At 41.5% G+C, this 27,569-nt stretch overlaps 1 protein-coding gene across 1 annotated transcript in view; it reads right to left on the bottom strand.

Annotated features, from left to right (window-relative positions):
- Positions 1–27,223, bottom strand: part of LOC140475907 (uncharacterized) — an 86,219-nt gene extending 58,996 nt beyond the window's left edge. The window contains exons 1-3 of the mRNA XM_072567834.1: positions 27,134–27,223; positions 26,205–26,374; positions 25,193–25,300 (exon numbers count right to left, since the gene is read on the bottom strand). Of these exons, the coding sequence (XP_072423935.1) occupies positions 25,193–25,300; positions 26,205–26,374; positions 27,134–27,194 (339 nt within the window). The 5' untranslated portion in view covers positions 27,195–27,223. The remainder of the gene's footprint in view (positions 1–25,192; positions 25,301–26,204; positions 26,375–27,133) is intronic.
- Between the last annotated feature and the right edge of the window lie 346 nt (positions 27,224–27,569).

Here is a 27,569-nt window from a genome sequence, read left to right as displayed (position 1 = left end):
AACAACGTATATAACCAAAGCTGTTTCTCTTGAACTATGTACAAAATTTAATTTGAATCCGTACTATTTATCTAAGTCATTTTGAAATGCTTTTTTGGAAATGGGGCATAGATTTAAGGTAAATGGTTGAAGACTAAGAAGAGAGTTGAGAATATATTGAGAGTTGAAAGGCTGGTTGGACACTAGAATTCACTGTCTGAAAAAAGTGGTTGAATCAGAAATTCTTGCAATTATTGCTTACAGTGCCATAGACTCCTCTGGACCAAAAGCTGGAAAATTCAATTAATGTAGTTAGAGCTTTGATGATCAGCACAGACACACTGAGCCAAATGGTTTCCTTGTGTGTTGTAAACGACTATGAGTCTATATTGACATGTTAAAGAGATACTGTGACAGGGAGGATAAGAAGGAAAAAAGTATATTTATGGCAGTGAGAAAAAGTGAAATACAACTATTAGCCAATTGTAGAATGAATCAGAAATTGAAAATTCAGAAGTTGAAATCTACTTATCGTATTCAACAATTCAGTTGTTTGTTGAGCACTCTTCAAATGATTTTTGGCTGATCTCATGCTTTGATTATATTTTTATTGAAACTGGACATCCAGGCTGGAAACATTATCTCTTAGTGCTTTGGTTTATAAATTTCTCATTAATTAACTTAAGGAATCCTCTCATCTAAATAAAAGCAAAAATTGCAAATGCTGGAAGCATGAAACAAATAGAAAATGCAGGAGAAACTCAGTAGGCTTGACAGCATCTGTGAAGAGAGAAACAGAGCTGACATTTTGCATTTGATATGACCAAAGCGTTATACTAGACTGGAAACATTAACTCTGTTTCTGTCTCCACAGATGCTGCCAATGTTGCTGAGTTTCCCTGGCATTTTCTGCATTTGAATCCTCTCATCTAATGCCCATATATCAGTTTGCCCATATATCACTGAATCTTTTAGGCTCATTAAAAAACATTCATAATAATAAACAGTAACAAGGGAATTCCTTTATCCCAATCATTAGGATATTACTGTGAATAAACTCTACCCGTGGTCCTGAACTATTGATGCCATCTTTCCAATATTGTGGGTGACAAGCTGAAGAATCAAATTGTTTTATTTGCAAACTATTCATTGTTTCTTTGAATATTTGTGACAGGAAATTTAAACATTGATCTGATTGCATTTATTTAAGTAATCCATATCTTGTAAAAAAAATTAAATTAACTTTTTCACTACCAATTTTGCTCTGTTTGTTTTAAAGGTACTCCTTCAGGAAATCTGGGTGGTACATCCATTATTATTGGAAGATACTGATGCTCATTTCGAATTTAGGCTAGGGTACGACACAATATATTAAGACACTGTTAATGGTATCAGAATTAAATGCACATGTTTAATTGATGGCTGAGTGCTTCCACTACTTGTCATGTATGGCATATCTGGCAAAATTTCACCTCATCTTTGTGTAATCTGGACCAATAAAAATGTTTAGTATCTTAATGTGTGTTTTCCTAATGGCAGTTAATCCACCATTGGAATTTTGTGAACTACTCATAAAGTAGTTATTGATATTCAGATGGAACTACCAACTGATAGAATATTCGGCTGGGGTATTTCAGCTGGTCGTCATTTTTCATTATCACTTTGTCTTTCATTGGGTCTGACTCAATTCCTGAGTAAGCGGTAGGTACAAATCTCCCAATTCAGGATCCATTTGTCACATTTCTATTATAAAAGGCTGTACATGTCAGATTAATTCTCTTCTTTCATTTTTCTTAAGCATAATTTTCAAAGTAATGATGAATTTTCAATTTTTCAAAGACTCATCTCTTCCTGCCTGAGATCTAGTCACAGCATAGTCAAAAGAAACCCAAGATGTTCCTCCTGAAACATCTGTTACTTTTATTTCTATTGGTTGTTTTGCCACACTCAGAGCAGTCAATATTTCTGTACCAGTCAGATGAAATCAATTCCTTCTACATTCTAACCGTGACCTCTCCATTTACAAAGTCATTCTTCAGTTGAACTCTGATTAATGGGAATTGTTTATAACCTCAATGTACACCTTGTCTCGTTAACTCCTCTGGATGTTCTTTCATCCCCAGTGTCTTTCAATATCTAAATTGGTTCACCACCTTGATTACAAGAATAAGAAAATATCTCTTCTTTTGAGAGGAGTTGGTGGAGGGACGAGCACTGGACCCCGTATCACCAGCAGCAACTGCTGTGTTAGCAGAGGCGACATCAGTGAAGTAGGTCCAGCGGTGAAAGATCGCGCCTGAGGATCAGCGACTTCGACCTTGGTTGGGTCCGGCACTGATGGCGGCAAAGCAGTGGCAGAGAAACATCACACTGATGTCTGTAGAGAAGTTGGCACCTGCAGTCAGTGTGGTCTTCAGCTGCAGTGATGTGGTAGGCCCAAATTTGTACTCCTGAAATGGACTGTGATGCGGGGGCATTGGTGGGCCCAGAGCCTATTGTGGAGACCCCTCCCCCCACCACATCAATATTGACTGGAGCATAAGAAGGGAGGAAGACCTACTCTGTGAATACTTATATCAGGTTTTATATCTTAATTTCAATCTTATATCTAAACATCTTCTGTAGGTCAAAATGGCACTCGAGCATGGTGACATATTACACTTTTTACTGTTGAGTACAATGGCAATAAATCATTCAATTCAATTCAATTCAAAATTACCCAAACCCTAAACCTAACTCTCGTGGTCTGACATTCTTTATCAATTGTTGAGGAAGAATTTTCGTGACTGACCTGAGTCATTTCTCCCTTATTAGTAAATTCTAAGGAAACATGTTCTCTTCCTACTTCAGTTAGTTTGAATAGCTGTTTCTCTTTCTGAAACACCTCTTTACACAATGCTTTAGGCATTCCCACTACTGTGATTTAACTGCCAGCAATTAATTGTAATACCTCTAGTCTTATTACAATGTAAGCATGTCATTTTCTTTATATCACTTTCTCCTTTATAATTTTGGCATCTTTCCATTTGTTGCCTAAATCTAAACGCCCTTCCATCTGTAAATTTTATCCTTTACCAATTAGGAGAAGGTGATGGCTTATTGGTATTAATGCTAGACTATTAATCTAGAGACACAGATAATATTCTGGGGTCCTGGGTTAATTCCTGTCATAGCAGAAAGTGGAATTTGAATTCAATACAAATCTGGAATTAAGATGACTATGAAAAAAAACATCCTATTACTAATTTACGTAGCCTCAATTTGACTCCAGACCAATAGCAATGTGGTTGACTCTTAACAGTCCTCTGGGTAATAGGAATGGGCAATGAGTGCTGGCCTAGCCAATGATCCTATACGGCCATCCCCTTGTATGTAACTGTCTGTGTGAGATGCCTTAGATATCTGTCAGAACGACCTCTTGTTGGATTTTTGGTACATAATACTCTTCCAAATAAGTTTTAAGGTTTCTTGGAATGTATTTGTGGACGCTTCCAAATTCATGACTTCCCTAATGTTCTCAATTTTTCTCTAATGTCAGTAATTGAAACCACTGATCTCACAGCATTTTTCTCTTAAAAATTCCACTAATGTGTGATTAAATTTCTCGCTTAAAGTCACACATTTTAATTGATAAGCTTCAGGGTCAAGCTCATAGCATTGGACCATGGTCTTTTTAAACCATTTCATGGTCTGCAGATTGCTCTTCTGATAAACTATTCATTCATAACTCTATCTGGAAAACCCTGTAACATTAAAGCACAAACAGTTTTTGTCCACTTTTTCTGCCAAGATATCTTTTCAGATGAAGTGAAATACCTTTCAATTCCACCCTCTGTAAATTTAAGTAGGAAGGGTGGATTTCTAGTGAAATAATATCCCTCATTAGAATCAAAATCTTCCTCTGAACTACTAGCTATTCTTTTGTTCTTTACTGTAAGCTTTTCTCTGACCAAGCCATGCTGCCTGGTTTCCTTATGTCTGGAGATCAAGCTTTTTAAATTGAATTTCCCTGTCTTTCCTTTCTTCTCTCATTCCATTAAAAGTTTTCTTATTTCTGACTATGTTTTCCTTTCTTTCTCTTCCCTTTTCATTCTTATTTTCTTCTCTTTCTCCTACCTATTCATTGTTCTTACCTTTTCAGTTTGTTCCATTTCTGTTCCTTTTTTCTTCTCTTTTATTTCCAATTCAAGTCTTTCATTTCTGTCTATGTGTCAACTTTTTCTTCATTTCTTAAAGTATCTTAGCTATTTATAGTGCTGACCATATTAAGTTGTTTTTACTTCTAACTGCAAAGGAATCACTTCAAGCATCTTAGCCTTTTAAGATCCTACTTTTAGTTCTGGCCTTACTTTATCTGCTATTTCTCGGTTTAGCCTTAGTTAAAGACTCCATGTTATTCTCTATTATGTCTTCTACATATTCTTAGATAAAAGTTCTTGTCCAGAATATCCTTATAGGTGAAAGTGAGGACTGCAGATGCTGGAGATCAGAGTCAAGATTACAGTGGTGCTGAATAAGCACAGCAGGTCAGGCAGCATTTGAGGAGCAGGAAAATCGACGTTTTGAGCAGTCAAAGAAGGGCTCCTACCCGAAACGTCGATTTTCCTGCTCAGAACGTCCTTGTGCCCATTTCTTTAAAAGAGATGCCCATCATTTTAAACTCAGTGAGTTATAATCCTGCAGAAGTCTTGACTCTGTTATGATTCCAGCTCATGGTATCATTGGACAAATCCCATCCCAAAATTAAACCTGGCTTGGGTCATATATTTATTTTTTGTGGTTGGTTACCATGGTGGTTAGTCACTGAAGCATGTAAATAATGGGCTGCAGGTGTTTGTAAATAAAAGAACATAAGTTTATGAAACAATTGAAAGAGAAACAAAGTTAAATCTATATCACTGTTAAAAAGATCTTAGCATCAACATCAAATCCAAATTTTAACCTGCTTCCCAACACCATCTGTTCCAGAGACACAGACCAAGAAAAATATTGCTCCTATCCTATTTTTAAATCTTTAACTGAGAAGACCATAAAATGTAGGAGCAGAAATTAGGCTTTTGTGGCTGCTAAGTTTCTCAACCTCATTCTCCCACTTTCTCCCTTGACAATCAAGAACCTATCTATCTCTGTCTTAAATATACCACTGACCTGGCCTCCACAGCCTTCTTTGGTAATGAATTCCATAGATTCATCACTCTCTAGCTGAAGAAGTTTCTCCTTTTCTCCATTATAAAGGGTCTTTACTTTACTCTGAGGCTGTGCCCTCAGGTACTAATCTCTCTTGCCAGTGGAAACATCTTCCCAATATTCACTCTGTCCAGGCCATTCAGTATTCTGTAAGCTTCCATTAGATTCCCCCTCATCCTTCTAAATGCCATAAAGTAAAGATCCAGAGTCCTCAAACGTTCCTCAAATATTAAGCTTTTCATTCCTGGGGTCATTCTTGTGAAGGTTCTCTAGACCCACTCCACAGCCAGTAAATCCTTCCTGAGATATAGGTCCCAAAATTGCTCATAATACTCGAAATATGGTCTGAGCGGAGCTTTATAAACCCTCAGACATACATCCTGCTTTTATGTTCTAGTCCTCTCGAGATTAAAAACAGCATTGTATTTGCCTTCCTAACTACCGACTCACCAGTAAGTTTAACTTAAGGGAATCCTGATCTAGGACTCCCAAGTGCCTTTGCACTTCAGATTTTTGAATTTTCTCTCCATTTGGAAAATAGTCTATGCCTCTATTCTTCCTACCAAAGTACATGACCTCACACTTTCCCACGTATTCCATCTGCCACCTCTTTGCCCACTCTCCTAACCTGTTTAGATCCAGCTGCAGTCTCCCTACCTCCTCAATACCACCTGTCCCTCCACCTATCTTTGTATCATCTGCAGACTTAGCCAGAATGCCCTCAGTTCCTTCAACTGGATCATTTATATATAAAGTGAAAAGTTGTGGTCCCAACATTGACCCTTCCTGAGAAGGGTCCTTTTAGCCACACTCTCTGCTTTCAATCCATGCTAGTACCTTGCTTTTAACACCATTGGCCCTTATCTTACTCAGCAGCCTCCTGTGTGACACCTTGTCAAAGGCCTTTTGAAAGTCCAGGTAGATAACATCCATTGGCTCTCAGTCTAACCTGCTCATTGCCTCCTCAAAGAATTCTAACAGATTTGTCAGGCATGACCTCCTCTTGATGAACCATGCTGCTTTTGCCCTATTTTACCATGTACTTGCAAGTATTCGGAAATCTCAGCCTTTTCATGGACTGCAAAATCCTACCAACAACTGAGGTCAGGCTAATCTGATATCCAGCATCTGCAGTTTTTTCAAAACAAAATTAATAGCTTTGTTCTATTTACTCTGCCTGAAGTTATATCCCTTCTTAGAACTGATGTACTTAGCTTACTGTACTTAGAATGGTTTCTTGTCTGTTTAAAAAAAAAACTTGTCCAGAACTTAACCACATCATTCTGTCTATGTTTAGAAATCCAAATCTAGACCTATACTATGTATAAATCAGGGGTCATCCAAGATACAATATTCTCCAATGGTTTACAATAGATTTCAAAAAAAAATTAAAAAGATATAATTGTTGCAAATTTTGTCTCTTTACTTCAACATGTATGCACTTGACATCGAGGCAATGTAGGGAAGGTTCACCCTACTGATTCCTGAGACAGCAGGACTGTTGTTTGAGTAGAGAATGGGTTGATTAGTACTGCGTTCACCAGAATTTAGAAGAATGAGGGGATATCATTGAAATGTATAAAATTCTGAAAGAATTTCTGAACAGACTAGATGCAGAGATGATGAGGTCCAGATAAAGGAACCATGGTCTCAGGATACAGGGTAGACCATTTTGGAATGAGAAGATATTTTTTCACTCAGAGGGTGGAGAATTTGTGGAATTCTCTACAAACATGGGTGGCAGGGTGGCACAGTGGTTAGCACTGCTGCCTCACAGCGCCAGAGACCCGGGTTCAGTTCCCACCTCAAGTGACTATCTGTGTGGAGTTTGCACATTCTCCCTCAATGGGTTCTCAATGGGTTTCTTCCGGGTGCTCTGGTTTCCTCCCACAGTCCAAAAATTGTGCAGCTTAGGTGAATTGGCCATGCTAAATTGCCTGTAGTGTTAGGTGAAGGGGTAAATGTAGGGGGGTGAGTTGCGCTTCAGCGGGTCGGTGTGGACTTGTTGGGCCAAAGGGCCTGTTTCCACACTGTAAGTACGTAATCTAATGAAAATAAACAAGGCTGTTGAAGCTAAGTCACAATATATTTAAGAAAGAAATTGATATATTTCTGACACTAAAGGCTTGAAGGGATATAGGGAGAGAGAGAGAGAGAGACATATGGTGTTAAAATAGAAGATGGTCATGTTGAGTGGCAAAGCCAGCATCATGGTCCAAATGGCCTACTCCTGCTATTTTTTATGTAATTACTAAGTTATTTCAGCAAATTGCTGAACACAGTTGAGGAGTCCACTATCTTTTTACTCCAAACTGTTCATGGCAATTGTTGCTGTTCCTGAGCCTTAGATTAGTTGTGCAAATGTCTATGATGCATACATGATACCAACATATTAGATTTTCATGCTGCAGTAATCTACTTCTTTTGCACTAACCTTTGCTGAGGTGTAAATCCTGTATTTTAAAAGCCAATGCCAACAGATGTTTAGATCAATATGCATGTCATTTATTTAATAATCTATTTATAGTACAATGCAATCAGGATGTAGGTTTGCTCGCTGAGCTGGAACGTTCATTTCCAGACGTTTTGTCACCTTACTAGATAACATCTTCAGTAGGCCTCTGAGCGAAGTTGTATTGATAATTCCTGCTTTCTATTTATATGATTGGGTTTCTTTGGGTTGGTGATGTCATCTCCAATGGTGACATCATTTCCTGTGGTGATGTCACTTCCTTTTATTTTTCTCAGGGTTGGTAGATGGGGTCTAACTCCATGTGTTTGTTGATAGAGTTCCAGTTGGAATGCCATGCTTCGAGGAATTCTTGTGCGTGTCTCTGGAATGGATGTGTTGTGCCAGTAGAAGTGGTGTCCTTCCTTATCTGTATCTAACGATTCTAATGAGAGAGGGTCATGTCGTTTTGTGGCTAGTTGATGTTCATGTATCCTGGTGGCTAGTTTTCTGCCTGTTTGTCCAATGTAGTGTTTATTACAGTCCTTGCATGGTATTTTGTAAATAACATTAGTTTTACTTGTTGTCTGTATAGGGTCTTTCAAGTTGAACTTGACCTCATCGACCATTCCCCAAGAAAAAAACAGGAAATTACATCACCACAGGAAACTATGTCACCAACCCAATCTTATAAATAGAAAGCAGGAATTATCAACAGTGGTTTGTCCGGAGGCCCACTGAAGATGTTACCTAGTATGGTGATGAAACATCTGGAAATGAACCTTCCAGCTCAGCGAGCAAACTTACATCCAGAATCTCAACCTGAGCTACAAATCTTTAAACTCGCTAACACTGCAATCAGTCCAGAATTCCATATTTCTGTAATTATGTCACTACCATTGAGTGAAAAGACAGGATTTCAAAGATGACAAATACTTAGTATTAGTTTGAAATAAAGTTACTGTAAAAAAAATCTATACCCTTACATACTGCAGCGAATGATAGACAGATTCAGCAAAGCTTTCTCAGCACCTTTGAGATCCTCTGTTTCAGATTTCATTCACAAACAATTATGTACCAAGACTGGCTCTGATGTAACAAAGGGTTTGTCAGGTTCCAAGCAGTTGATTGTGACAGAGGACTCTCTAGTCAGAGGTACAGACAGATGTTTCTGCAGCTGACAGCGAGAAATCAGAATGGTGTGTTGCCTCCCTGGTGCCAGGATTTGAGATATCTTGAAGAGAGTGCAGAATATTTACAACAATAAGTATACCGCTTTGGATACTGTTGAGGGGGACGGCCTAGCAGAGGTAAGCTGCAGTGACCGGGTCTCTGGCACGAGGTCCGGCTCTGAGGCTCAGAAAGGAAAGGGGGAGAGGAGGAGAGCGCTAGTAATAGGAGACTCTATAGTTAGAGAGTATCGGACCGTGTCTTCAGAATCCTTAAGGGGGAGGGTGTGCAGCCAGAAGTCGTGGTGCACATTGGCACCAACGACATAGGTAGGAAGAGGGGTGGGGAGGTCATTCAGGAGCTCAGGGAGTTAGGCTGGAAGCTAAAAGCTAGGACGGACAGAGTCGTAATCTCTGGGTTGTTGCCGGTGCCACGTGACAGTGAGGCAAGGAACAGGGCGAGAGTGCAGTTGAACACGTGGCTGGAAGGATGGTGTAGGAGGGAGGGCTTCATGTATTTGGACAATTGGACTGCATTCTGGGGAAGGTGGGACCTGTACAAGCAGGACGGGTTGCACCTGAACCAGAAGGGCACCAATATCCTGCGAGGTAGGTTTGCTAGCACTCTTCGGGGGGGATTTAAACTAATTTGGCAGGGGGATGGGATCCGGACTTGTAGTCCAGCGAGTAGGTTAGCTGTTTTTCAGGATGTCCAAGAATGTAGGGAGGCTGTGGAAAAGGTAGCACTGACAGGGAATACTTGCGGACACAGAGATGGGTTCAAGTGTGTATGCTTCAACGCAAAGAGAATCAGAAATAAGGTGGGTGAACTTAAGGCGTGGATCGGTACTTGGGACCACGATGTTGTGGCCATCACAGAAACGTGGATAGAAGAGGGACAGGAATGGTTGTTGGAGGTTCCTGGTTACAGATGTTTCAGTAAGATTAGGGAGGGTGGTAAAAAAGGAGGGGGGATGGCGTTGCTAATTAGAAATGGTATAACGGCTGCAGAAAGGCAGTTCGAGGGGGATCTGCCTTTGGAGGTAGTATGGGCTGAAGTCAGAAGTAGGAAAGGAGCAGTCACTTTGTTGGGTGTTTACCATAGGCCCCCCAATAGCAGCAGAGATGTGGAGAAACAGATTGGCAAACAGATTTTGGAAAGGTGCAGAAGCCACAGGGTAGTAGTCATGAGCGATTTCAACTTCCCAAATATTGTTTGGAAGCTCTTTAGATCAAATAGATTGGACGGGGTGGTGTTTGTGCAGTGTGTCCAGGAAGCTTTTCTAACTCAGTATGTAGATTGTCCGACCAGAGGGGAGGCCATATTGGATTTGGTACTTGGTAACGAACCAGGACAAATGATGGGCTTGTTAGTGGGTGAGCATTTTGGTGATGGCGACCATAATTCTGTGACTTTCGTCTTGGTTATCGAGAGAGATAGGTGCGTGCAACAGGGTAGGTTTTACAATTGGGGGAAGGGTAAATACGATCCTGCAAGACAAGATCTGAGGAGCATAAGTTGGGAGCATAGGCTGTCAGGGAAGGATGTCATTGAAATGTGGAACTCTTTCAACGAACAGATACGACGTGTCCTTGATATGTATGTACCTGTCAGGCAAGAAAGAGATGGTCGTGTGAGGGAACCTTGGTTGACAAGGGAGGTTGAATGTCTAGTGGAGAGGAAAAAGGAGGCTTACATAAGGTTGAGGAAACAAGGTTCAGACAGAGCGTTGGAGAGATACAGGATAGCCAGGAGGGAGCTGAAGAAAGGAATTAAGAGAGCTAAGAGAGGGCATGGCGGGTACGATCAAGGATAACCCCAAGGCCTTTTATGCGTATGTGAGAAACATGAGAATGACGAGAACAAGGGTAGGTCCGATCAAGGACAGTAGTGGGAGACTGTGTATTGAGTCGGAAGAGATAGGAGAGGTCTTGAATGAGTACTTTTCTTCAGTATTTATAAATGAGAGGGACCGTATTGTTGAAGAGGAGAGTATGAAACAGACTGCTAAGCTAGAGGAGATACTTGTTAGGAAGGAAGATGTGTTGGACATTTTGAAAAACTTGAGGATAGACAAGTCCCCCGGGCCTGACGGGATATATCCTCGGATTATGTGGGAAGCAAGAGAGGAAATTGCAGAGCCGTTGGCAATGATCTTTTCGTCTTCACTGTCAACGGGGGGTGGTACCAGGGGACTGGAGAATGGCGAATGTTGTGCCCCTGTTCAAAAAAGGGAATAGGGATAACCCCAGGAATTACAGGCCAGTTAGTCTTACTTCGGTGGTAGGCAAAGTAATGGAAAGAGTACTGAGGGATAGGACTTATGAGTATCTGGAAAGACACTGCTTGATTAGGGACAGCCAGCACGGATTTGTGAGGGGTAGGTCTTGCCTTACAAGTCTTATTGAATTCTTTGAGGAGGTGACCAAGCATGTGAATGAGGGTAGAGCAGTGGATGTAGGGTACATGGATTTTAGTAAGGCATTTGATAATTTTCCCCATGGTAGGCTTTTGCAGAAAGTCAGGAGGCATGGGATTGTGGGAAATTTGGCCAGTTGGATAGAGAACTAGCTAACCGGTCGAAGTCAGAGTGGTGGTAGATGATAAATATTCAGCCTGGAGCCCAGTTACAAGTGGGGTTCCGCAGGGGATCAGTTCTGGGTCCTCTGCTGTTTGTAATGTTTATTAATGACTTGGAAGAGGGAGTCGAAGGGTGGGTCAGTAAATTTGCAGATGATACGAAGATTGGTGGAGTTGTGGTTAGTGAGGAGGGCTGTTGTCGGCTGCAAAGGGACTTAGATATGATGCAGAGCTGGGCTGAGGAGTGGCAGATGAAGTTCAACCCTGTCAAGTGTGAGGTTGTCCATTTTGGAAAGACAAATAAGAATGCGGAATACAGGGTTAACGGTAGGGTTCTTAGTAAGGTGGAGGAGCAGAAGGATCTTGGGGTCTATGTTCATAGCTCTTTGAAAGTTGCCACTCAGCTTGTAAGAAGGCCTATGGTGTATTAGCGTTCATTAGCAGAGGGATTGAATTCAAGAGTCGTGAGGTGATGTTGCAGCTGTACAGGACCTTGGTAAGGCCACATTTGGAGTACTGTGTGCCGTTCTGGTCGCCTCATTTTAGGAAAGATGTGGAAGCTTTGGAGAGGGTGCAGAGTAGATTTACCAGGATGTTGCCTGGAATGGAGAATAGGTCGTAGAAGGATAGGCTGAGAGTGCTAGGCCTTTTCTCATTGGAACGGCGAAGGATGAGGGGTGACTTGATAGAGGTTTATAAGATGATCAGGGGAACAGATAGAGTAGACAGTCAGAGAATTTTTCCCCGAGTACAACAGAGTGTTACAAGGGGACATAAATTTAAGGTGAAGGGTGGAAGGTATAGGGGGGATGTCAGGGGTAGGTTCTTTACCCAGAGAGTGGTGGGGGCATGGAATGCGCTGCCTGTGGGAGTGGCAGAGTCAGAATCATTGATGACCTTTAAGCAGCAATTGGATGGGTATATGGATAGGTGCTTAAGCTCGGACAAATGTTCGGCACAACATCATGGGCTGAAGGGCCTGTTCTGTGCTGTATTGTTCTATGTTCTATGTTCTATTTTCAAAGGGGAGTAGGACCAGCAGGAGGTCGTTGCGTACATTAGAACTAATGACATAGGAAGGAAAGAGGATGAGATTCTAAAGGGCGGATATAGGAAGTTTGGCAGGAATTTGTAAAGGAGATCCTCAAGGTTAGTAATATCTGGATTACTCCCGGTGCTTGGAGCTTGAGAGGATAGGTATAGAAACATAGAGCAGATGAATGCGTGGCTGAGGAGCTGGTGCAGGGAAGAATGGCTAACATTTTTGGATGATTGGAATCTCTTCTGGGGTAGAAGTGTTCTGTATAAGAAGGACGGATTGTACTGAATCGGAAGGGTACTAATATACTGGCAGGGAGATTTACTAAAGCCGCTTTGGAGAATTTAAACTAGTAAGCTGGGGTGGGTGGCGTGTGGTAGGAAGATAATGAAGAAAGAGATAAATTTGGGACTGGTACAGTTGGGAACAGGAGCAAGGCAAACAGTCAGGGCAGGCAGGAACAAAGGAGAGAATGAGGTAAATCAAACTGCATTTATTTCAATGCAAGAGGCCAAACAGGGAAGGCAGATGAACTCAGGGCATGGTTCGGACCATAGGACTGGGACATAGCAATTACAGAGATGTGGCGGGCAGCTTAAGTTCCAGGATACAAATGCTTTAAGAAGGATAGAAAGGGGAGCAAGAGAGGAGGGAGAATGGCGTTTTTGATAAGGGATAACATTACGGCTGTACTTTGGGAGAATATTCCTGGGAATATGCCCAGGGAAGTTATTTGGTTGGAACTGAGAAATAGAAAGGGATGAATACCTTATTGGGATTGTACTATAGACCCCCTGATAGTCAGCAGGAAATTGAGAAATAAATTTATAAGGAGATTTCAGTTATCTCTGGGAATAATAGGGTGGTAATGGTAGAGGATTTAAACTTTCCAAACATAGACTGGGACTGCCATAGTGTTATGGGTATAGATGGACAGGAATTTGTTAAGTGCGTACAAGAAAATCTTCTGAGTCAGTATGTGGATGTATCTACTAGAGAAGGTCAAAACTTGACTTATTCTTGGGAAATAAGGCAGGGCAGGTGACTGAGGTATCAATTGGGGAGCACTTTGGGGCAGCAACCATAATTCTATTAGTTTTAGTGATGGAAAAGGATAGACAGGATCTAAAAATTAAAATTCTAAATTGGAGGAAGGCCAATTTTGATAATATGAGACAAGAAATTTCAAAAGTTGATTGGGTGTGGATGTTCACAGGTAAAGGCACAACTGGAAAATAGGAAGCCTTCAAAAATCCAGAGACAGTATGTTTATGTTAGGGTGAAGGCGAGGCTGGTAGGTGTGGGGAATGCTGGATGACTAGAGAAATTGAGGTTTTGGTCAAGAAAAAGCATATGTCAGGTATAAACAGCAATATTCAAGTGAACCCTGAGAAGAATATAAAGGCACTTAAGATGGAAGACAAAAAGGGGACATGAGATAGCTTTGGCAAAAAGAATTAAGGTGAATTAAAAGGGATTTCATAAATACATTAAGGACAAATGGGTAACTAGGGAGAAAATAAGACCCCTCAAAGATCAGCAAGTGTTGAACTGCAGGAGGTGGGGTGATACCAAACGAATATTTTGCATCAGTAATGGGAAGGACATGGAAGATACAGAATGTGGAGACATAGATGGTGACATCTTGAAAAATGTCCATATTACAGAGGAGGAAGTGCTGAATATCTTAAAATCATGTATACCCAGGATAAATCCACAGGATCTGATCAGGGTATCCTAGACTTCTGTGGGAAGCTAGGGAAGTGATTGCTGGGCCCCTTGCTGAGATATTTGTATCATCGATAGTCACAGGTGAGGTGCCGGAAGACTGGAGGTCTAACGTGGCACCACTATTTAAGAAAGGTGGTAAGGAAAAGCCAGAGGGCCATAGATCAGTGAGCCTGACATCAGTGATGGGCAAATTGTTGGACAGGATTTACATTTATTTGGATCGGCAAGGACTGTTTCGGGATAGTCAATGTGCCTTTGTGCATGGCAAATCAAGTCTCACTAATTTGATTGAGTTTTTTGAAGAAGTAACGAAGGGGATTGATGAGGGCAGAGTAGTGGACATGATCTATATGAACTTCACTGAGGCGTTTGACAAGGTTCCTCGTGGTAGACTGGTTAGCAAGGTTAAATCACATGGAATACAGGGAGAACTAGGATGTTACCAGGACCCAAGGGTCTGAGTTGTAAAGAAAGGTTGGACAAGCTAAGACTTTTTTCCTTCTTAAAAGCATAAGAGACTAAGGGGGGACCTTACAGAGGTGTACAAGATCATGGGGCTAGGGTGAATGAATTCAGTCTTTTACCCAGGATTGGGGAATTGAGGACTAGAGGGCATCAGTTTAAGGTTAGAGGGGAAAGGATAAAAGGGAAGCTGAGGGGCAACCTTTTTACACAGAGGGTGGTACACATAAGGAATGAACTACCAGTGAAAGTGGTTAGGCGGATACATTAACAACATTTAAAAGGCATTTGGACAAATACATGGATAAGAAAAGAGTAGAAGGATACAGGTCAAGTGCAGGGAAATGGGGTTAGTGTGGATAGACATTTTGGTCAACATGGATTAGTTTGGTCCAAATGGCCTGTCTCCATGACTATGAGTCTAGCTAGCTCTTTGGATACAGAACTGCCTCGCAGGTAGAAGTTGGTGGTGGAGGGTTGCTTTTTAGACTGGAGGCCTATGACAAATGATTAGAATTTTTGGATTAGATTCCTTACAGTGTGAGAACAGGCCCTTTGGCCCAACCAGTCCACACCGACCCTCCGAAGAGGGACCTGCTAACCATTGTGCCACAAGGACCGGTGCTAAACCAGCTGCTTTTTGTCATTTATATAAATCATTTGGATGTGGAAAATAGGAGGTAATGTAAGTAAGTTTGCAGATAACATCAAAATTGGAGGTGTAGTGGACAGCGAAGAAGGTTACCTCATAGTACAACAGTATCTTGATCAGATGGGCCAATGGAGTTTAAATGTGAGGTGCTGCATTTTGGAACAGCAAATCAGAGCAGGACTTTTTAGATTATAGATTAGATTCCCTACAGTATGGAAACAAGCCCTTCGACCCAACACTGACCCTTCGAAGAGTAACCTACCCAGACTCACTCACCTACCCTATATTTACCTCTGACTAATGCACCTAACACAATGGGCAATTTAGCATGGCCAATTTACCTGGCTTGCACATCTTTGGATTGTGGGAGGAAGCCAGCGCAAATACGGGGCGAATGTGCAAACTCCACTCAGGGTGCAAACACCCCAGGTGGGAGTCGAACCTTGGTCCTTGGGGCTGTGAGGCAGCAATGCTAACCACTGAGCTACCATGCCACTCCACAACTTATATACTTAATGCTAAGGTCCTGGGGAGTATTGCTGAACAAAAAGACATTGGAGTGCAGGTTCATAGCTCCTTGAAAGTAGAGTCACAGGTAGATAGGATAGTGAAGAAGGCATTTGGTATGCTTTCCTTTATTGGTCAGAGTATTGAGTACAGGAGTTGGGAGGTCATGTTGCGGCTGTACAGGACATGAGTTAGACCACTTTTAGAATATTGGTTTCCCTGCTATAGAAAGAATGTTATGAAACTTGAAAGGGTTCAGAAAAGATTTACAAGGATGTTGCCAGGGCTGGAGGTTTTCCCTGGAGCAATGAAGCCTTATAGAGGTGACCTTATAGAGGTTTATAAAATCATGAGGAATATGGGTAGGGTAAGTACAAGATATTTTCTCTGCGTTGAAGGAGACCAGAACTAGAGGGCATAGGTTGAGGGTGAGAGGGGAAAGATTTAAAAGGGAGCTAAGGGGCAACTTTTTCACACAGAGGGTGGTGTGTATGGAATGAGCTACAGAAAAAGTGGTACAATAACAACATTTGAAAGGTATCTGGATGGGTACATGAATAGGAAAGGGTTAAAGGGATATAGGCCAAGTGCTGACAAATGGGACTAGATTAATTTAGGATATCTGGTCGGAATGGATGAGTTGGACTGAAGGGCCTGTTTCCATGCTGTACACCTCTACGACTCTATTTAACTTAAAAAGCAACATTCAGTCAAACCTCACTTGTGATGTGTGCCCTCACTTACAGTCATGCAGTCATAGAGATGTACAGCATGGAAACAGACCCTTCGGTCAAACCTGTCCATGCCGACCAGATATCCCAACCCAGTCTAGTCCCACCTGCCAGCACCCGGCCCATTTCCCTCCAAATCCTTTCTATTCATATACCTATCCACATGCCTCTTAAATGTTGCAATTGTACCAGCCTCCACCACTTCCTCTGGCAGCTCATTCCATACCCGTACCACCCTCTGTGTGAAAAATATGCCCCTTAAGTCTCTTTCATATCTTTCCCCTCTCACCCTAAACCTATGCCCTCTAGTTCTGGACTCCACGACCCCAGGGAAAAGACTTTGCCGATTTATCCTATCCATGCCTCTCATAATTTTGTAAACCTCTATAAGGTCACCCCTCAGTCTCCAATGCTCCAAGGAAAACAGCCCCAGCCTGTTCTGCCTCTCCGTATAGCTCAGATCCTCCAACCCTGGCAACATCCTTGTAAATTTTTTCTGAACCCTTTCAAGTTTCACAACATCTTTCCGATAGGAAGGAGACCAGAATTGCACGCAATATTCCAACACTGGCCTAACCAATGTCCTGGCCAACCCCTGTACTCAATACTCTAACTAATAAAAGAAAGCATACCAAATACCTTCTTCACTATCCTACCTACCTGCGACTCCACTTTCAAGGAGCTATGAACCTGCACTCCAAGGTCTCTTTGTTCAGCAACACTCCCTAGGACCTTACCATTAGTATATAAGTCCTGCTAAGATTTGCTTTCCCAAGATGCAGCACCTCACATTTATCTGAATTAAACTCCAGACCTGCACGTCTTTGAACCGTGGGAGGAAACCAGAGCACCTAGAGGAAATCCGCACAGACACAAGGGGAATGTGCAAACTTCACACAGACAGTCACCTGAGGCTGGGATCGAACCTGGGACCCTGCATTTATCTGAATTAAACTCCATCTGCCACTTCTCAGCCCATTGGCCCTTCTGGTCAAGATCCTGTTGTAATCTGAGGTAACCCTCTTCGCTGAACACTACACCTCCAATTTTGGTGTCATCTGCAAACTTACTAACTGTACTTCTTATGCTCGTATCCAAATCATTTATGTAAATGACAAAAAATAGAGGACCCAGCACCGATCCTTGTGGCACTCCACTGGTCACAGGCCTCCAGTCTGAAAAACAATCCTCCACTACCAACCTCTGTCTTCTACCTTTGGACCAGTTCTGTATCCAAAATGGCTAGTTCTCCCTGTATTCTGTGAGATCTTATCTTGCTAATCAGTCTCCCATGGGGAACCTTGTCGAACGCCTTATTGAAGTCCATATAGATCACATCTACTGCTCTGCACTCATCAATCCTCTTTGTTACTTCTTCAAAAAACTTAATCAAGTTTGTGAGACATGATTTCCCACGCACAAAACCACATTGACCACCCCAATCAATCATTGCCTTTCCAAATACATGTACATCTTGTCCCTCAGGATTCCCTCCAACAACTTGCGCACCACCGATGTCAGGCTCACTGGTCTATAGACCCCTGGCTTGTCCTTACCACCCTTCTTAAACAGTGGCACAACGTTTGCCAACCTCCAGTCTTCCGGCACCTCACCTGTGACTATTGATAATACAAATATCTCAGCAAGAGGCCCAGCAATCACTTCTCTAGCTTCACACAGAGTTCTTGGGTACACCTGATCAGGTCCTGGGGATTTATCCACCTTTACCCGTTTCAAGGCATTCAGCACTTCCTCCTCTGTCATCTGGACATTTTGCAAGGGGGCCTAACAGGGAAGGCAGATGAACTCAGGGCATGGTTAGGAACATGAGACTGGGATGTCATAGCAATTACAGAAACATGGCTCAGGGATGGGCAGGATTGGCAGCTTAATGTTCCAGGATACAAATGCTACAGGAAGGATAGAAAGGGAGGCAAGAGAGGAGGGGGAGTGGCATTTTTGATAAGGAATAGTATCGCAACTGTGCTGAAGGAGGATATACCCAGAAATACATCCAGGGAAGTGTTTTGGGTTGAACTGAGAAATAAGAAAGGGATGATCACCTTATTGAGATTGTATTATAGACCCCTTAATAAACAGAGGGAAATTGAGAAACAAACTTCTAAGGCGATTTCAGCTATCAAAAGAATAATAGGGTGGTTATGGTAGGGGATTTTAACTTTCCAAACATAGACTGGGACTGCCATAGTTTTAAAGGTTTAGATGGAGAGGAATTTGTGAAGTGCGTACAAGAAAACTTTCTGATTCAGTATGTGGATGTACCTACTAGAGAAGGTGCAAAACTTGACCTACTCTTGGGAAATAAGGCAGGGCTTGTGACTGAGTTGTCAGTTGGGGAGCATTTTGGGGCCAGTGACCATAATTCTATTAGATTTTATAAAGTGATGAAAAGGATAAACCAGATCTAAAAGTTGAAGTTGTAACTTGCCCATTTTGACAGTATTAGGCAAGAACTTTCGAAAGCTGATTGGGGGCAGATGTTCGCAGGTAAAGGGACGGCTGGAAAATAGGAAGCCTTCAGAAATGTGAGAATCCAGAGAAAGTATATTCCTGTCAGCTTGAAAGGAAAGGCTGATAGGTATAGGGAATGCTGGATGACTAAAGAAATTGAGGGCTTGGTTAAGAAAAAGAAAGAAGCATATGTAAGGTATAGACAGGATAGATGGAGTGAATCCTTAGAGTATAAAGGCAGTAGGAGTATACGTAGGAGGGAAATCAGGAGGGCAAAAAGGGGACATGAGATAGCTTTGGCAAATAGAATTAAGGAGAATCCGAAGGGTTTTTACAAATACATGAAAGACAAAGGGTAATAGGGAGAGAATAGGGTCCCTCAAAGATCAGCAAGGCGACCTTTGTGTGGAGCCACAGAAAATGGGGGAGATACTAAATGAGTATTTTGCATCAGTATTTACTGTGGAAAAGGATATGGAAGATATAGACTGTAGGTGAGGTCCTCCAGTTGGCAAACTTCCATATTGACCTGAAGTCTAAATTCAATTCTATTTTCTTTATTGTCCATATGAGAATTCATTTTGAGTACATTGCTCATGCATTAAAATATTATATATAAATGAATAATAAGAAGTACAAATTTGGAATTTACCCTATCAGGCAAGTTTAACTAGTTTTAATAAAAATGTTTCGGTATGGTTGCAATGCATTAAAATAATTAGCCATTGGGTCCCAGAATGAGTACAAACCTTTATTCATTTACTAAATTCTTCAAATTTCTTTTTGAGAATGACACAAATGTGTTCAGAACTGATTTTTCCTGCATCTGCATGATTGAATCCCTTTCCCTGAATGCATCCAAGGAAATATTGAGACAAAGAGTGATTTTCATTGTTCATGATACACTAATTTCATTAAAATTCTTCAGTACAGGTCTCAAAAGATCTACTCATCACATATCCATCCTACGTAGTTTAATAATTTCTGTACCATACCTCCCTAAGACAGTAGTACTTTCCAAAAGGATGGCTTTTGGTAGAGAAGAGTTTATGATTCTGACAATCTACTCAAAAATATTTTCATTTTCTGTGGTTGTATAATTGTGTAAGAGATGATGGGGACAGGATTGTTAGATCTAGATCTCCCGAGCTTTGGACTGGCATGTAGGCGATGGAGTTTGACTCAATCATTTCATTCTTGGAATAGGAACAGGAGAGCATTTTGGCAGCTTTCTTCATGACTGAGCAGCCCTCTCCACTCTGCTCACTCTACACAGAAGGGACTAGAAAAGGTGCCCTAAAAAAATAGTTTGTTCCAAACCAACCTGGCTTGAAAACAGCGTGCAGCAAACTCATCTACCTGTGGCCCGAAATCCAAAGGGAATCTCAATCTCAAAACCTGGAATATATAAACCCACATGGACGAGAAGCAAAGCAATCATTCAAAATGAACAGCTGCCTTTGTTGCCCGGGAACTCAGGCAATTCAACATTGATATTGTTGTCCTGAGGGAGACTTGAAGAGCAGGTGAAGGGCCGCTAAGGGAAGGAGGTGGTGAGGAAAACCCAAGTATTAGCCCAGGGTACATGGATTTGGATTCACTGTCAAGAATGGACTCATCAACTGACACTCTGAGCTCACAGTTTACATTGACGATCACCTCTTGACTCTCTGTCTGCAACCTGCCAAGAAATAGCAAGCAGCGGTTGTGAGTGCCTATGGTCCAATGCTCAAATGAGTCTTCTACTCCACTCTAAACACCTATGAACATCCCTAAGAAGGATATCAATATCATCCTTGGGGACTTCAACACCAGGGTTGGAAAGGGCAACCAAGTCTGGAAAGAAATGATCAGAAAGAAAGAAGTTAGGAATTGCAACTCCAACAAGGTTCTCCTGCTCACCAAATATATAGAATACTGCTCATCACCAACACACTGTTCCATCAAAAAAATCAAAGCAATGATCAGTGCAGACAAGTGCTAGACAGACCATTCGCTCATCTGCTCCTCAATGTTCATCAAATATCACCAGAAGCAGCTGAAGTTGAAGAAACAGTTCAGTAGAACGCTTATTGATGAGCGACTTCAAGAGTCAAGCAGACCAGTGGACTTCTAATAATGTCAACACCAAAATCTCCAAATGGCTCACTTTAGTAGAGTAGAGGAAATCTGTGAAAGAGCTGAAGACAACCATTGTCTTATGCTGTGAAAAATCCATCATGTGCAAGTTCAGAAAACACTAATGGGAATGACTGCATCATCAAAGATCTCATAAGCAAGAAAAGGAAAGTTCTCTATATCCAACGAAACAACATTATCAGTGAGGCAAAGAGGAGAACTCATCAAACAGCAACAGCAGAGTTAGAAAAGCGAGAGAAATCAAGAACCAACGATGAACTGAGAAAGCTAAGGAGCTGCAACTTCTTGCTGACAAGCAGGACATCCAGGGTTTCTTCATTACCACAAGGAAATATACGGACCCAATACCCTTAGCCTCAAATTGGTGCGGAGTAAAGATAGCGCCCTTATGAGAAACAGAGAAAGCATCAGTTTCAGATGAAGACAACATTTCAAAGAACTCCAAAACTGCAAGACAATCATCAACAAAGACATGTTTGAAGAAGTTCCATCAACTCCCCATTACGAGATTATCTTGCACTCCCACCTAATGTGGCAGAATTTGAAGCCACCATTAGACACATGAAGAATGAAAAAGCTGCAGGAGGAGATGGGATTCCAGCAGAGATTTTCAAACTTGGAGGAGCAGAGCTTACCTGTCATCTCCGTCAACTGTTCCTGAAAATCTGGGACAAAGAAGAAATCCCTGCTGATCTCAAGGATGCTATTATCACCACTATTTTCAAGAAAGGAGACAAAGTGGACGGTGGGAACTATAGAGGAATCTCCCTACTCCCTACTCACTGGTCTTTATTGCCAGGAATCCTCACTCGATGCCTTCTCCATGTCTCTGAGGAAACCCTTCCTGAAAGCCAGTGTGGCTTCTGACCAAACTGTGGAACTACGGATATGATTGTCACTGCTCAAAAACTCGAAGAGAAATGTCAGAAGCAACACTCACCACTCTAAATGACCTTCATCGATCTGACTGAGGCTGTCCAGTGAAATTCTGTCTCTGTCTGTGACAAGATGTTGGCAACAGTTCTCACTGGTAGTAATATGATAGAATCCTTTGAGGTCAAGACAGTGCTCAAGCAAAGATGTAACATCATTTTCACAATTTTCTCCATCTACCGGCACGACCATTTTTCATCTTGTCAAGAACACACTTCTCAGTGGTGAGGTCAGAAAACGTTTCCGCCTCAACCAGTTGAAAACAAAACAATACTGACCTGGCACATGGAACTTCAGTATGCGGATGACAATATCATCTCTGTTCTCTCAGAGGAGAATCTTCAAGCCTCACTTAATGTCTTCACGGAAGCATACTGAAGAATTGGTCTCAACCTCGACCTCAAGAAAGCTCAAATCCTTTACCAATCAGCCCCAGGTAAAGTTTTGGTCCATCCCTCCATTAAGTTCGATGGAGAAATCCTCCCACTAATGGAAGATTTCCCCTACCTGTGAAGCTACCCAGGCTATCTAATATGGTGATTCAACATTGCATCCAATCTGTGAGAGCTGCCTTCAGAAGCCTAAAAAATCAGAGTCTCTAATGATCGTGATGCCTATGCTGATACCAGGGTCCTTGTGTGTAAGGAAATCTCCTTCTTACTCTTCTATATGGCTTTGAAGCTTAGACTACAGGTAGTTCTATAATATGATGGTTGTATTCTTGTGCAACCCCGCATTATAGAAAAATCGTGCTTTAGATACAGCGTTTAAAGTGTTGGCGATGTAATTGCAATACAGCCAACACACATTTTAAAATATCGTGCTTTAGAAACAGTATCCCCAATTTGTCAATCGCTTTATAGAGAATTCGCGTTAACAAAATTGAACAACCTGAACATATAGAAGCCACCTCAAGTGAGCCACCTTGAGAAGTACCATCAATGCTGTTTGTGGCAGATTCTCCGTATCAGCTGTGAGGACAGGTGTACTAACATCAGCATCTTTGAAGCTGCTAATGGCATCTGCATCAAGGTGTAATTATCCGAAGTCAACTCCATTGGGCCAGCCACGTGCTTAGGCTGCATGAGTTTAAATTGCTAAAGCAAACCTCAAGAAAGGCACTCAAATGAAAAGAGGACAAAGAAAGCAGTTCAAAGACTCCCTGAAGGCTTTCCTCAAGAAATGTAACATAGATGTCAACACATGGGAGACCTTCATTCAGAAGAAACTGATTTGGAAGAAACTTTAGTATGAAGGGAAACAATTCTTCCACAATACCGTCATTAAGAAGGTTAAAAATCACACAACACCAGGTTATAGTCCAACAGATTTAATTGGAAGCACACTAGCTTTTGGCTTGACGCTCCTTCATCGGATGATTGTGGAGGGCTCGATCGTAACACAGGTTACGATCGAGCCCTCCACAATCACCTGATGAAGGAGCGTCGCTCCGAAAGCTAGTGTGCTTCCAATTAAACCTGTTGTACTATAACCTGGTGTTGTGTGATTTTTAACTTTGTACACCCCATTCCAACACCGGCATCTCCAAATCGTCATTAAGAAGATGTACGAAAAAAGAACCAGACAAAGGAATGCCAACGATATCAAGGCCAATAACTAATTCCACCCCAGGAAATACTTGGGCGGCATGGTGTCACAGTGGTTAGCACTGCTGCCTCACAGCGCCAGGGACCTGGGTTCAATTCCCACCTCAGGCGACTGACTGTGTGGAGTTTGCACATTCTCCCTGTGTCTGCATGGGTTTCCTCTGGGTGCTCCGTTTTCCTCCCACAGTCCAAAGATGTGCAGGTCAGGTGAATTGGCCATGCTAAATTGCCCGTAGTGTTAGGTAAGGGGTAGATGTAGGGGTATGGGTGGGTTGCACTTCGGCGGGGCGGTGTGGACTTGTTGGGCCGAAGGGCCTGTTTCCACACTGTAAGTAATCTAATCTAATCTACTTGCCAAATGTACGGTTGGAGCTGTGACTCTTGGATCAAGCTCATTAGCCACACATGGATACACAGGATCCATGACCAGTGATGTGGAATTTCCTAGGTGGACAATCAGACTCATTAATAAATGATTGATGACCAAATTGCCTACAAGTACCATCTCATTGGTATACTTCAGGATCATTACATCATCATGTTTTGATCAGCAATTATTAGTATAGATGATGAAAAGCAAAGGTGAAAGCACACAGTCCTGAAGAGATCCAATGTTGATGAAAATGATCCTTAGTAAGCCCCAGAGACTAACACCCACTGAGTTCTGTTATGAAGGAAATTATACATCCAAAGCGGATGGTAAGTTTGACATCAAGACTTTTAAATTTCTCAATGAACTTGAATGGCTTCATGATATTAAAAGTGAAATGCACAACTGTGACACAAGCATTGTTGCGTAATCTGTCCATGCGCTGTTGGATCATGTAGACCAATGTCAGAACAGTAATGTCTACTAACTTGTGAGGTTGATGAATAAATTGTAAAAAATCAATATGGAGACCAAGAGGATAAAAAATATATTTTGATATAATCTGTTTAAAAAGCTTTATGACTATCAACTGAAGAACAACTGGCCAATAATCATGCCCTCTCAGCAACTGCTGCAATGGTGATTAACTTCCAAAAGCAAATGATTTCTGAAAGACCAGAGAAACAGAAGCTGCTAATTGATTAGCCCAATCCTTAAGAAGCACAGGAACTAAAGATTAATTTCCAGGTCAGTGTTATGGAGCAACACCCTGGAATAATAAAAAAAATCAAAGGGGCATTAAATAAACATATACCTTCTTCCAGCACTTGTCAGTCAGAGAAAAATTTGGACAACAGAGAGAAAGCCATTTGACTGGATCATACAATCAGCTAATGAAAAAGTATATATTCATTTTCCAACTGGCTATCAGAAGGTGTAAACATGGGCATGCTATCTTACGGAACCAACGGCAGCATTGTGATAACAGGGCAGAAGGAAGTTGTAAAATGTGTAAGAATATGACTAACCAAATTTCACAACCTTGGGAGCAATATTCAATCCACAGCCTAAAATTCTCCTTACTTCGATGATGGAATATATAATAAATTTTCTTGGCTTATTTACTGGGAGCTAATACTTTGAGTCAGCCACAGCGATTCCTAAAAATACAAGATGATCCTTACCAGCGTCTGGATGAAACAATTTTCGACTAACATTTCCATCAGATATTGCACTCCCTCTGCGTTGATCCCATCATGCTCCAAGTCCAATGTAGTCACTGCTGTATTTGTCTGCAGAACAGCAAGAATTATGTAAGTTCTCTCTGCCTCTCATTCTCATTCTTACTTTTCTGCCTTATAATCTTCACAGTGTTTGTTTTCACCCTCTGGTTTTCCCAAGCTTGTTTGCTTCTTTTGGTATTTCCTGACAGTCCCATGAGGAGATCAAAGATTGAGTTCTTAACCTGCTCCTATTCCATATTATTTTACTGTACCGCCTGCAAACAATGACTGCTACAAGGGCCCAAACTGAAGCCACATTTCCACTCCTGCCCATGTCCATGGCAGTGAATCTGGAATGAAGATCTGCTGTTCAAAACAGCAGTCCCCCCCACCCCCCCAAACACCCTATCCTGTTAAGGTTTGTTTACTGGTTCCTACACCTGAAAATGAATATTCACTCAACTAAGGTAAGGTCAACGTCTTCTTCTATCTTATAGGTTGTCACACTGTACTGTACTAGGTTTCTCAATTCATTTAGGTACTCTGCATGCAGGTGAAACTGGCACATTAAAGATGGAAATCAGCAGCTTATTTTACAACCCAGTTAATGAAAGTGCACATGTTCTAAAACAAACTGGCCATTATCATTATCACCCATGTTCCCCTTATCTTCAATACCATATTCACACTATCTCTTAACAGTCTGAGGCAATTTCAGTTTATCTTGTTTTCTCACTCTGTCAGTAGTGGTTCTCTGTGCTCAGAAATTAGTTTCAGATTCAGAATGTTCTCTACATTGTATTCTATTGGATTTTTGTAATTTTATTTCTTTTATGTGAATGCCCTCTAAAGGCATCAGATATTAATGCAAAGGGAATCCAGTTTAGACTTCCAGTGTGAGTACAACTTGAACCTGAATGGTAGAAGCTGATTTTAGATAGATTTTGTCTCTCCCTGGACACCAAATACTTACCACGAGTGCAATTGATAAGGCCTTCACTGCTTTGGGTGACATGCAGCGGTAGTTCAGGTTAAGGTGAGCATCGTGATGGTGCCGAATGTAGTAAGATATTGGACTGACTCCAACTTCCTCACATGCCCTACGATAGACCTGCTCTTCAGTTACAGTTTCTCCAGGTTTTCCTTATAAAGGTGGTGGGGATGCATGAGGTAAAAGAATACTTAAACAATTGAAGATTAATGTAATTCTATAGAATACACAATGCAAAATCAAAGCATACTAAGTAACTTTGTCACATGTCATGGAGTTAGCATGGCATTAACAGTGCATGAAACTTTTGTGGCCCTTAACTGATCACATCTGAGCTCCAACTGGCTTAGGGATGGGAAAACTAAACTCAACCTCCCTACCCAACTCTATAAGGAGATGTTGGGAAAGCGATAGACTGTGGAGAAAGACATGGATGATATAGAATGCGGGGAACTCCTCATCTGAGTATATGACTTCTACCCATGCCCCAAGCCACTTCTTAAGGGGGTATTAAATTCCATTCTTCATCTGTGGAAATGTGTCTGTATTTCAAAAGTGACTTCAAAATGCTTTTGACTATTCCAAGGTCATCAAAATCACCAATGAATGTAAATGATCTTTCCTTCACTGGAGAGACAGCCGTCAGTATTATGTTAATTTTAGTGAAATCCCATGTGGACAGCACAAAACTACAAGTCTGCCAATGACTGCAGATAGGGGCAGGCAATATATACTAACCACCAAGTGACACCCACATCCCACAAAATTAATGAATTTAAAAAACTGGAACTGGGCTGCAAATTTTCCCCACTCTAGCTATTATTACATTTTTACTCCTTCAGGGGCTCAGGATTAGCTTTCAACTGTATTTTGCATGAACAGCAGTTTGATCATGATTTCTATTTTCTCACCATCAAGCTCCACATCAGTGTCATAGTCATCTTCACTGGTCTTTTCCAATAGCTGATACATCGGTTCATTGCAGAGTGAACTGTAGCTGTCCCCAGTGCTCACAAAAGAATGCGCTGAACTGGCATAACTTGCCCGACTGTGAGTATTATTGAGAAGCTGAAGAATGAACAAATGTCAGGTTGGTCTAAGCATTGAGTATTCCATCCAGCTAAAGTGGATACAGCACTGGCTCTTCTCCATAACCTGCAACACTGCTTTTTCATACACAAAACTACATTCTCTATAAACATGCGTACATGTAACATTTTGACACTTTAATATGTAAGGGATTATGCTATTTTATCAATACGAAGTGAGATCAAGTTCACAAAAGAGTTCATGTTCAGAGAACACCAGGTTATAGTCCAACAGGTTTAATTGGAAGCTTTTGAAGCG

This window comes from Chiloscyllium punctatum, chromosome 4, assembly GCF_047496795.1.
Source record: "Chiloscyllium punctatum isolate Juve2018m chromosome 4, sChiPun1.3, whole genome shotgun sequence".
NCBI lineage: Eukaryota > Metazoa > Chordata > Chondrichthyes > Orectolobiformes > Hemiscylliidae > Chiloscyllium > Chiloscyllium punctatum.
This window is presented reverse-complemented; position numbering and strand designations above follow the sequence as displayed.